Here is a 13,122-nt window from a genome sequence, read left to right on the forward strand (position 1 = left end):
AAATAATGGGGTTCAGAGTGATGCCAGTGGTGGGGCATGTGTCTTCGGGCAAGTTGCTTAGTGCAAAATAACCCCACACCATGCAAATGAGCTGATACAAAAATAAAAACTGTCCAATGACACTGTTGTTTTTGTTCTATTAATTTTTTTTTTGGTCAAATTGTTTGGCACATTGACACCAAAACCGCCACATCTCTGAGCCAAAGGACAGAAAATAGACTATCAGGCATAAGAGGATAAAGGTGGTACCTAATCCAGGCTTCCAGTGAAACACCCCAATCTTTATTGCAAAGAGAGTTGCACTTTCATGTTCCCAGCAAGGCATAAAGAGGCGAGAAGTAAAGGTCCGCTAAAGGGGTGAGATATTCCTCACTGCTCCACAGGGGATGGCCTAAGCAACAGCAGACATAGTGAAGTCCTGACTGTGTGTGTGGTAAGATGTTTACTTTTAAATTGATTTTCTTCATGCTTTTGCCAGATGTGTGTTGGGTTCAATGGAGATTGACCTTTGACGGGCTATGCTTTTTTGTTCCTGCATTCACAAGGCGCTTTATGGTGAGACCACAGGTTACATCACAAACCCTTATGCTGTGTTCACACCAACCGCATTTTTTGCTCGTCGCTCGATGGGTTCTCATAAAAGGCCAATGTAATCGCGCATGGAAGGGTGTCAAGCAGCCTCGCGAACGGCGACGAGATGTCACCATTTTGAATAAATAAGTTATTTGAAGAAGTTTTGACGTCTGGCGACGTAAGGTCTGTTTTCACACAAAACTGCTTTTGCCAACGGGTGTAGTGCGAGCATGTTTAGTTCAGTGTGAACGCAGCATTACAGCTTTACCTCATGTTGAAAATCAATCTGGACCATATCATATCACAAAAATGATATGGCATGATGTCGTATAGTTTTAGTAATTTTGTTTTTACATTTAACATACCTGTCACACATGTGAATAAAAAATTTGAAGTATATGAAGTAGGGCTGTCAAAATTATCGCGTTTACGGGTGGTAATTAATTTTTTTAATTAATCACGTTAAAATATTTAAACGCAATTAACGCACATGCCCCGCTCAAACAGATTAAAATGACAGCACAGTGCAATGTCCACTTGTTGTGTTTTTTGGAGTTTTGTCGCCTCTGCTGGCGCTTGGGTGCGACTGATTTTATGGGCTTCAGCACCAATGAGCATTGTGTAATTATTGACATCAACAATGGTGGGCTACTAGCTTATTTTTTTTATTGAAAATTTTACAAATTTCATTAAAACGAAAACATTAAGAGGGGTTTTAATATAAAATTTCTATAACTTGAACTAACATTTATCTTTTAAGAGCTACAAGTCTTTCTATCCATGGATCGCTTTAACAGAATGTTAATAATGTTAATGCCATCTTGTTGATTTATTGTTATAATAAACAAATACAGTACTTATGTACCGTTTGTTGAATTTATATATCCATCTTGTGTCTTATCTTTCCATTCCAAAAATAATTTACAGAAAAATATGGCATATTTTACAGATGGTTTGAATTGCGATTAATTACTATTAATTAATTTTTAAGCTGTAATTAACTCGATTAAAAATTTTAATCGTTTGACAGCCCTAATCTAAAGTAAACGAGGCAGCAGTAAAAAGTTGACTGGACAATGTCTATGTTTTAGCAACATCCCACATTAATGAATGATAAGTCTGATTATGTCTCAATGTATTTTAATGTGAACAAAATATTGATTACCCTAATTTATATGCCTCAATATATTTTAATGTGAAAAAATATTGATTACCCTAATTTATGGAATATAAAGTGCACCAGTCTGAAAATTACGGCACTTACAATTGGTCATGCACAATGCCATGTTCGACTGCCCACTGTTATCGACGCGTATTTAATATAGCATATGCTACAGTGCCTTGCAAAAGTATTCAGCCCCCTTGACCCTTGCAAACTTTCGCCACATTTCAGGCTTCAAACATAAAGATATAAAATTTTAATTTTTTGTCAAGAATCAAAAACAAGTGGGACACAATCGTGAAGTGGAACAAAATTTATTGGATAATTTAAACTTTTTTAACAAATAAAAAACTGAAAAGTGGGGCGTGCAATATTATTTGGCCCCCTTGCGTTAATACTTTGTAGGGTCCACCTTTTGCTCAAATTACAGCTGCAAGTTGCTTGGGGTATGTTTCTATCAGTTTTGCACATCGAGAGACTGACATTCTTGCCCATTCTTCCTTGCAAAACAGCTCGAGCTCAGTGAGGTTGGATGGAGAGTGTTTGTGAACAGCAGTCTTCAGCTCTTTCCACAGATTCTCGGTTGGATTCAGGTCTGGACTTTGACTTGGCCATTCTAACACCTGGATACGTTTATTTTTGAACCATTCCATTGTAGATTTGGCTTTATTTTTTGGATCATCGTCCTGTTGGAAGATAAATCTCCGTCCCAGTCTCAGGTCTTGTGCAGATACCAACAGGTTTTCTTCCAGAATGTTCCTGTATTTGGCTGCATCCATCTTCCCGTCAATTTTAACCATCTTCCCTGTCCCTGCTGAAGAATAGCAGGCCCAAACCATGATGCTGCCACCACCATGTTTGACAGTGGGGATGGTGTGTTCAGGGTGATGAGCTGTGTTGCTTTTACGCCAAACATATCGTTTTGCATTGTGGCCAAAGAGTTCAATTTTGGTTTCATCTGACCAGAGCACCTTCTTCCACATGTTTGGTGTGTCTCCCAGGTGGCTTGTGGCAAACTTTAAACGAGACTTTTTATGGATATCTTTGAGAAATGGCTTTCTTCTTGCCACTCTTCCATAAAGGCCAGATTTGTGCAGTGTACGACTGATTGTTGTCCTATGGACAGACTCTCCCACCTCAGCTGTAGATCTCTGCAGTTCATCCAGGGTAATCATGGGCCTCTTGGCTGCATCTCTGATCAGTTTTCTCCTTGTTTGAGAAGAAAGTTTGGAAGGACGGCCGGGTCTTGGTAGATTTGCAGTGGTCTGATGCGCCTTCCATTTCAATATGATGGCTTGCACAGTGCTCCTTGAGATGTTTAAAGCTTGGGAAATCTTTTTGTATCCAAATCCGGCTTTAAACTTCTCCACAACAGTATCTCGGACCTGCCTGGTGTGTTCCTTGGTTTTCATAATGCTCTCTGCACTTTAAACAGAACCCTGAGACTATCACAGAGCAGGTGCATTTATACAGAGACTTGATTACACACAGGTGGATTCTATTTATCATCATCGGTCATTTAGGACAACATTGGATCATTCAGAGATCCTCACTGAACTTCTGGAGTGAGTTTGCTGCACTGAAAGTAAAGGGGCCGAATAATATTGCACACCCCACTTTTCAGTTTTTTATTTGTTAAAAAAGTTTAAATTATCCAATAAATGTTGTTCCACTTCACGATTGTGTCCCACTTGTTGTTGATTCTTGACAAAAAAATTAAATTTCATATCTTTATGTTTGAAGCCTAAAATGTGGCGAAAGGTTGCAAGATTCAAGGGGGCCGAATACTTTTGCAAGGCACTGTATATGTGACCAAGAGTGTAGCCTCACAAAGATTATCATTAAGAAGGCACAGCTTGCTATGCCATAAACACAGAGCGAGGGAGCCTGCAGGGGGTGCATTTAATGTTAATGCTTTTACAGTAAAGCATTTTCTAAGGAGTAGTCAAACAACAGTGTTTCTTCATGTGTGGCGTCACTAGAGGAACTGATCAATTGTTGTAATTATGGTAAATAATACTTGTCACTTGAGTGGAAAATTGCATGTGAACGCACGTTCAAGTTTTATTTTTTTACTGGGTAACTGGGATTTCAATTATAATACCCGAGTTTCCGAAATTACTGGTGTCAACAACAATCGATGCGGCGATGCATCCCGATGCGGGCCATGGACGATGCGATTCGATGCGGGCAACAAGCCGAATCGATTCAGTACATATTAAAATATATAAGTCCGTTCAAAAATCTTCCAGTGATGCAATGGATTTGGTTTCCCCATTTGTATTATTATTCTCATGTTTACCTGTAGAGGGAGCTACTGTACAAGAAATGCAGGGGGGACGAGGAACCCAAATTTGCTTCCTCACGGGAGTAACGTCACAGACATGCGCAATTGCGCAGTGCCAATCGAGAAAGCAGAGCGATAAGACATAACAACAATGGCTGAAGCGGAGAAAGAGGGAGTGCGAAAGATTATTGACGCACCAAAGACATTGAAAGCAGGCATATGGAGACGTTTTGGCTTCTATGAGGTTGGTGGGAAACTTGACCAAACTTATGCGGTGTGTGTAAAAAAAAAAAGAAAGCCCTGGTCTCATTCAAAGCACTAATTAAATGCTGTGATGTTTTTAAAATATTTTTTTTATATATATATATATATTACTATTTTCATTTGACTACAACCAGGAATGACACAAGAGCCTATAAAAAGTTGTTTAATGTCTGACCGCTTGTGTTGCCTCATGATTCACGAAAAATATGCTTTGCTTTAGCATTTTAATGCATCCCAGGCTTTAATGCATCGTGATGCATTGCCGAATCGAACCGAATCGAATTGTGGCCCTCTGAATCGAATCGAATCGAATCGTGGCCCTCCGAATCGTAATCGAATCGAATCGTGAGGGCAGTGCCGATGCACACCTCTATCCGAAATGGAATCAACTTTTTTCAAAATGGCGGCGCGCGAACAAGAAGTTGTGAAAGGTTTTTTTTAAGAGTATTTATCATCAATTTGAACGTTTTTTGTTTTCTTTGACGCCAGTATAATAACAGAGTACACATCTATACATTTTTTAACCTAGTGTTTGCGATTATTTTTAGTTTTACATAGTGGAAGAGACACGGGTTAGCACTTGGTTGGCAGTCTGAGTAGAACACTCCCGTAAATGGAATTGTTTACAGTATATGCCAATGACAGCATGCTGATGTGCAACAAACCGAAACGAAGTTTTTTTTTTTTTTTTGCTACGACAACACCACCACATGAACAGGACTCACTCGTAATTACCAACTAGCAAGTGGTAAGGTAAGGTGGGGTAAGTGGTGAAAATCATCTTTCCCAGAGCATGAGACGGCATGAAAAACCCTTTCTCCAGTAGAAAATATGATTTGAAGGGGGTTCACATGCAATTTTCGACTCAACAAGTTGTAATTAACATAATTACGACACCACAAGAATGCAGCATTAGATATGATATACTATTAATGCCTGTGAGCATCTTAAAAAAGAGGGGAATGAGAGGATGTAGCAAATGATTTTGTGGCTGGTAAAATATCATGTTTGCTTTACGATACATTCATCACATGCACGTTGCGGGATTGGATATTTTTGGTGCTCATACTGAACTAGATCACTGATTCTCAACCAGTGTGTCAATGACAAATTGCAGCATGTAAACATTTTAAATACTTTTCTGCCTGATGGACAAAGGTACCAAATTAACATGTTTGTTCATGTTGTGACGTTTTTATTAAGTAGTGTGGCATGAGTTTTGTTTCAAAGTGAAATATGTGGCTTATTTGAATAAAGGTTCAGGAAACACTAAACTAGTTACTTCAGTTATTAAATAAATTTTAACTGTATCCAACCTCGCTGCCTTTCTTGGTCGCACTGTTCCCCCGGGAGCCTGTTGAACCCCGGGATGAGGAACTTCCCGTGGTCGAGCAATTACTGGACATCTGGTTCCTGGAAACGTAGCCGGGTTTACCACCATACAGCATCACCTCCTCACCATGTGCAGCTAAAGAACAGAGAAGGATATATTTATAGAAGAATATACAATATGCACAGTACTTGTATATTGATTCAGATGGCTAAAGAGTGGTTAGACCAAGGGTTGGCAACCTTCAACACTGATCCCAGGTTACATGAAAAAGACATCATATGACCATCAAATTTTGTCATGACGCTATCATGGGCATTACTGAATGCTTATGTCATTAAGTATCCTCTGGAAAATTATGTAGCTTGGATCTTTTACACCCATTCAAAAGTGAGATAATTTGCCAGATAACACTAAATACATGTTATGAGCATTGATTAATGCTCAAGACATTCTCATGTCATAATTACGATTGTTTAACTCATTTGCTCCCAAAAACGTATAAATATGTTCTATTTTTAATTGTTTCAGTGTCCCAAAGACGTATTTATAAGTCTTTTACGCTTTTTTTTTTTTTTTTTTTTACAAGAGACCTGTGGGTTCTGATTCCATTTAGCTCCAAAGCACAAAGCTGAAAATTCATTTTAAAGTAATAAAACTGGCCACTGGAGGGCAGTAGCGAATTTGGTAAGACCCGCAAGCCGATTCAACGGCAACGAATGGCCGGGCCGCACGGCCAGGGCGCCGACGGAAGACGACCGAATGGAGAACAACCTAGAGGATGCCCGGGATGCCAGGTGCGGGACGAATGAACAAAACGAGTGGGACCACCAGTGCAGGGGACGATGCCGTTGAGTCCGTGCTGCTCGCCGAGCAGACCCCGCAGAGACAAAAAAAAAATCCATCTTTATGAGACAGGCGGCAATGAGGGAAAAAGTTTACCCGACTGTCGCTGCCACAACAGCGTCATCTCTCAGTTAGTTATGTATAAATAAATAGTTACTTTGCCATCAAAAGCTCTATTTGTCTTGTTGTTTATGTTATTTTGTAAAAGGAAAATACTATTCAGATGTTTGGGATGTAACTAAAGCAAAAAATAGCTGTGTTAAAGTCAAAGTTATGTTTGAAATGTATGCTTTCACAAAAAGCTCAATATCTCTGTTTTTTCATCAGAAATCGGAACATTGCTCAAACTAAGCTATTTTCTAATGCTGATTTCTAAAGAATGGAAAAAGATATGAACTTACTTTTTTCCTGCTGAAAGAAGAGAGTCTAATCTTTCTTTTGGTGGGTTGTTTGTGTTTAAATAGCAATATAACAGAATTTTCTGTGGATCTTGCAAAATCAGTAAAAATCCAGTAAAACGCCCGGGAGCGACGGGGGTTGCACCAGTGAAAATGGCTGCGAGTGAATGAGTTAATGACAGTCTTATGACGCCACTAAGGCGTTACCAAATACCATAACTAGCAATTAATGAAACAACTGGAACAGTAACTGAAGAAATAATTAGCAAAGAATATGAATTTTGATTGTTATTTACTTCTGTAGCGCAGCAATGCATGCTAGGAGGCATGTTAGACAACAACAGCGCTGACAGCATGTGGCAGCGGAGGTTGACTGTCTCCCGCAAGGGAGCAGTGATAGCCAAATGAAGCTCCTTGAAGCAATGGAGTTTTGCAGCCAATTGGTTTGGTTCATGGTAGTTCATTTGGTCTTATGACAGTTGTATGATGCCGCTGTCAAATAAAGTGTTCCCGGTTATTATCATTTGGTGTAAATATTCCATAATTCAGTCAGGACAGCTGCGGCTTATAGTCCAGTGCGGCTTATCTATTAACAAATGCAGTTTTCGTGCCAAATTTGGTGGGTGGCGGCTTATAGTCAGGTGCGTCTTATCGTGTGTGTTTTTACAGTGTTTTGTGTTTTAAAACGGAATCGTCCCATATTCAGAAACAAAAGTGCGCATCCCGTATTGAGCTTTCAAGGGACGCGCTTGGTCCCGTATTATCTTGAAAATCGAAAATAGTGTCTTATTTCGAACGAATACTAGTATGTTCCATACGATAATATGCAGGGATTCTCCTGTTTTTTGACCAATGAGCAGACAGAACAATGAAAATACGAAATCTCACTCATCTCTTGTCGAGGTACTGTCGCTAACGGAAGACAAGATAAGAGTGTGGGATATAGGAGGTTTGAGTGAAGCGAGAGGAAAAAGCATGTTCAAAATAATAATCATTTGTTTTGTTGTTCTGCTTTTTTTTCACCAATTTCATTCTATTTTTATGTTCTGTCAATTTCAGTTGTATTTCAACATTATATTTGGAGTGATCGTTTGTGAAAATGTTATTGCAGAGGGGACTTTTAACGCCCCTTAACTGTTAAAAAAATGTATATAAATACCTGCAAGTTAGTTTTCACTCTGTAAAAACCTTTGCAAAAACAAAACAACCAAAAACACACACAAACACGCGTACAAAAAAAGGCTCAGGACCTTAAGGGTTAAACTTTTATTTTATTTTTATTTTTTAATTGTGATTATTATTTTAAATTAGGAAAGAAGTTAATTTTATTCTAGTGTATTTGCATTAAAAATACATTGCTGATAATTGTTTTTCCATGTGCTCAACAATCCCTCAAATATGTACCTACTGGTAATTAATTCAGATTTGATTAAAATTATTATATTATTATAATTGTTAATAAAGAAAACTTTTTACATTTAAAAAAAAAAATAATAATAATAATTCAAGGTTGACAGTTATCAGGCCGGCCCGCTCTACCAATGAGGTGTCCCTTATTTCTTTTTCGGGAGTTGGCTACCCTACCCACGCCCAACCCCAGATAGTTTTACACACACAAACCGTAACCGTTAAACAATGAATATTTTTAATCGCTGAAAATGCAAATGAAACTTAAAGGCAACAAACAGCATGATGAAACTTCTGTTCCAGTGGAACACAAGGCTCAGGAAGGAAGAGAGCTAGGTAAGGAACACCAGCAGCTGATGGGTATTAGGGTTTTACCTGGGGTATTACCTTCAGCTCTAAAATTAAGATTAAGAAATTAAGAAAGCAAAACTAAGAAGAATAAACACCCATACCAAAACTCATCAAATTTAAATAATTTTTAATGCCTTTAACATTTAGTTTAATGCTTTTTAAGCCATGAATTTTGACAAAATCCATTTAATGACTAGTAATGTTTTTTAATGACCCGCATAAACCCTGTAATGGCTCTTGCAACATAAGAAATTTCAGGATATGAAAGGCAAAAATACAGTACACTACTGTAAAAGATAGGTATGTACTTCCTGTTTTCCGCTTTTAAATTACGTGCCATAAGATCCTGATGCCCTATTGGTCATAATCTTTCCAATCATTATTCAGTTGGGCGATTCTGCTCTCCTATTGGCAGATTGTTGATGACGTTTCTATTCAGGTGTTGCAGTTTGTTGGCATGCACTGGCGCGACGGTGTTGTTGTTGTTGGTATAGCAAGCTCGATGTCTTCGCCATAAGAGCAAAAGTCTCCTCGTGTTTTTGTCTAACGAAGATGTTTTTGAGGAGATGCAGCGACTTTGCCTCTGGATTAAGGAAAAGGAAACCACCGAGACATTACTCTGCAAAGAACCAACGCCATTTCGATCTCGTGAATTAAGAGGAAGCCTCACTCGAAAGCTAAGATATATATTTTTCCTTTGCATTGTTATATTATGTACTTCACTACAGGCATTAATGGTTCGGTAGCTGGAATGAAACAAATGTTACTGTTAGGTTTTGTGTTTGGTTTCTCCTTGTGTGACTTGTCCCTGTTATTACCCATTGCTCTCACCTCTGTGTGTTTTCCCAGTGTATCCTGCAATCTGCATCCACCTGTGTTACCCAGCTGTTCCTCGTCTCGTTACCCCTTGTCTGCGTATATAATGACCCAGTTTCTTGTCACTGCTTGTTGCGTCATTGTCTATGTCTGTCTTTACCAAAGTTAAGACCCGTCCAAGCCCTCGCGTACCTGTCCATCCGTTTAAGTAAGTTTTGTTGATCCATAGTCCTTTTGTTTGTACTTTGTGATTTTTGTTAGTTATTATTAAAACGTTTTTTGAGTTCACTGCCTTGCTGCCTTTTTTTTGTTTCCCTGCATTTGGGTCCACACCACCTGCCTGCCCGCTCATTCCTGACATAATGACGCAACCAATTGTGGACCCAGCGGGAAAGATCCGGCACCGGCGTGCACGCCGACGTTCATCCGCCCGTTCCCCTGATTATGTTCTGCCTCGCCACGTTTTTTTAGATTCCGATTTTTCTGATTTTGAAGAATATCACAGTTCATATGATTTTCTTTCTGACACCGACTCCTACCCAGATTTTGATGCCATGCCCTATTCTTCACCCTCTCAGTTTTTGTCACGCCTCAGTCATACCACGTCCCCTTCCCAGCCTTTTTCCCTGGACCCTTACCTGGGTTCCCGTTTGGCTATCTACACTGGACCTCCGCGTGGTGGCCAGCGGGGGCGCCCAGGTAAGGGCCGTGGTTCCTACTACCCTCCTCCACCATGTAATGTGCCACCCAGTCTGCCACAGAACATCGTCCGGAAGCCTCAGCGTGCTCGTCCGCGCCGGCTCCCCGCGGTCAAGTTCTTCCCGCGCCGGCTCCCCGCGGTCAAGTTCTTCCCGCGCCGGCTCCCCGCGGTCAAGTTCTTCCCGCGCCGGCTCCCCGCGGTCAAGTTCTTCCCGCGCCGACTCCCCGCGGTCAAGTGGCTCCCGCGCCGACTCCCCGCGGTCAAGTGGCCCCCGCGCCGACTCCCCGCGGTCAAGTGGCTCCCGCGCCGACTCCCCGCGGTCTTGTGCTCCCGCCAGCAGACTCCTGCGACTCCGCTGCTGTTCTGCTAGCAGTCTCCTGTGACACCGCTGCTGTCCCGCCAGCAGTCTCCTGCGACTCCGCTGCTGTCCCGCCAGCAGACTCCTGCGACCCCGCTGCTGTCCCGCCAGCAGACTGCTGCAACTCCGCTGCTGTCCCGCCAGCAGACTCCTGCGACTCCGCTGCTGTCCCGCCAGCAGACTCCTGCGACTCCGCTGCTGTTCCGCCAGCAGTCTCCTGCGACTCCGCTGCTGTTCCGCCAGCAGACGACGACGACTCCGCTGCTGTCCCGCCAGCAGACGACGACGACTCCGCTGCTGTCACGCCAGCAGACGACGACGACACCGCTGCTGTCACGCCAGCAGACGACGACGACTCCGCTGCTGTCACGCCAGCAGACGACCCAAAAGCTGTTCCGCCAGCAGACTACTCCGACTCTGTTCCTGGTCCGCACGACGACTCCGACTCTGTTCCTGGTCCGCACGACGACTCCGACTCTGTTCCTGGTCCGCACGACGACTCCGACTCTGTTCCTAGTCCGCACGACGACTCCGACTCTGTTCCTGGTCCGCACCACGACTCCGACTCTGTTCCTGGTCCGCACGACGACTCTGACTCCGTTCCTGGTCCGCACGACGACTCCGACTCTGTTCCTGACCCTCGCCCCGACGTTGCTGCTCCCCGTTTCCTACCACAACGTGGCGGTATGGACGACTGAGCACTACCTCGTCTGGGACACCCGCCTGATCTGCCCGTGCGGTCACCCAATGTCTGGCGCCCCGGGCGCCCTCCCGATCGACCCGTGCGATCGGCCCACGTCTGGCGTCCTGGACGCCCGCCTGACTGGCCGTGACGGGCTGGTGTTGCTCCCTCCGCCGAGCAACCTTCTGACTTTTTGATTCCTCGGGACGTCTGGGATCCGTCCCTTGAGGGGGGGGGTACTGTTAGGTTTTGTGTTTGGTTTCTCCTTGTGTGACTTGTCCCTGTGATTACCCATTGCTCTCACCTGTGTGTGTTTTCCCAGTGTATCCTGCAATCTGCATCCACCTGTGTTACCCAGCTGTTCCTCGTCTCGTTACCCCTTGTCTGCGTATATAATGACCCAGTTTCTTGTCACTCCTTGTTGCGTCATTAGCCACGTTTACATGCTGACTTTTATTCATACCGATTCAAATCATTCCGAATGGAAATTTCACATCAGCTGTTTACATGTCACTTCATCTATTCCGATCCAGCGTTTACATGTGACTGCCTTTATTCCGAAAGGACGTTTGACAACTGCCGTCTGACATGCGCAGATTAATCAAAACAAAGCGTCACGTTGCAAAACATGTAGATCGATCGTCAGATCAGCTGCTGTTTTAACTTTTCGAGTGGAAATAAAACTTCAGAATGATATGCCGTTCATTTAAAAAGTTGTGTGGGTGCGCTGTGCGTGTGCTTGGAAGCCATGTTGCAAGTGACGTTACTTACGTCACCGAGTGACGTCACCACGTCAGTACGGAGCATGCGCAGAAAGAACACAACCAGACACCATTCCGCTTCCCTGTTTACATGATATAATTTTACTTCTAATCGGTTTGGGAAAAGGAATATTCCACCCCTGTGAATCGGAATGAAATTCCATTCAGTTTGGGCCTGTTCATTCCGAATGAGGTGTTTATATGGAATACATTTATTCGGTTTGAACAAATATTCTGATTGTAATTGGAATATTTGGCTCCATGTAAACATGGCAACTGTCTATGTCTGTCTTTACCAAAGTCAAGACCCGTCCAAGCCCTCGCGTACCTGTCCATCCGTTTAAGTTTTGTTGATCCATAGTCCTTTTGTTTGTACTTTGTGATTTTTGTTAGTTATTATTAAAACGTTTTTTGAGTTCACTGCCTTGCTGCCTTTTTTTTGTTTCCCTGCATTTGGGTCCACACTACCTGCCTGCCCGCTCATTCCTGACAGTTACTCAAACATTTCAATTAAACATGTCATGTCAATTAAACAAATGAATCTGTTGTCTTATTCCGGTTTTACCCAATTAATTTCTTAAGTAGATGTACCACTGTACATATATTTAAAAGGTGGATAAAGCAAATTTGATTAATCTATGGCACACACTGAAATACAGTGATGCAGTAAAAACATCACAAACTTACTTTCAGCATGTCTTTGCCTTGAGCCTTTGCGTTGGTGGCTGCCACTGCTGTATTCGCTCCTCTCCAGAGAGGATAAAGAGCCATTAGCAACTTTACTGGCTTCCGTGCATCTCTGGGACCGATAGTTGTCCTCCTCTGGTGGCGGTTCTGGAGGTGGAGGCAGGTCTAAAAAGAGAATTATGAATGAAAGTACGCACAAAAAAATAAATACACTTAATAATGTTTGTGCTGGTATCTTTTGTCTGCTTCAATATTGGCTGTTTATTATACCGCCCTAGAACTTTGGGTCCTAATTAAAGTATCTCAAGAAAACAAGGACACCTTCATTAATTGCTGCTATCTGATTTACATTTATTAACATGTCTTTCAGGGTAACTGGAACCGAACTAAATATAAAATGCAAATTAGAACTTTTTAACAGTTTACCTTTGCAGCAAGTTGACAAAAGCAATGAAACAATAAGCTCAGTAACATCATACAATGCTTAGCAATATACTGCA

At 42.1% G+C, this 13,122-nt stretch overlaps 1 protein-coding gene across 2 annotated transcripts in view; it reads right to left on the minus strand.

The window, feature by feature from the left end:
* Positions 1–13,122, minus strand: part of robo3 (roundabout, axon guidance receptor, homolog 3 (Drosophila)) — a 205,744-nt gene that overhangs the window by 5,800 nt on the left and 186,822 nt on the right. For both annotated transcript variants that reach the window (XM_057820223.1, XM_057820222.1), the window contains exons 25-26: positions 12,623–12,787; positions 5,603–5,754 (exon numbers count right to left, since the gene is read on the minus strand). In XM_057820223.1, the coding sequence (XP_057676206.1) occupies positions 5,603–5,754; positions 12,623–12,787 (317 nt within the window). The remainder of the gene's footprint in view (positions 1–5,602; positions 5,755–12,622; positions 12,788–13,122) is intronic.

The sequence above is a fragment of the Corythoichthys intestinalis genome, chromosome 18 (assembly GCF_030265065.1).
Source record: "Corythoichthys intestinalis isolate RoL2023-P3 chromosome 18, ASM3026506v1, whole genome shotgun sequence".
NCBI lineage: Eukaryota > Metazoa > Chordata > Actinopteri > Syngnathiformes > Syngnathidae > Corythoichthys > Corythoichthys intestinalis.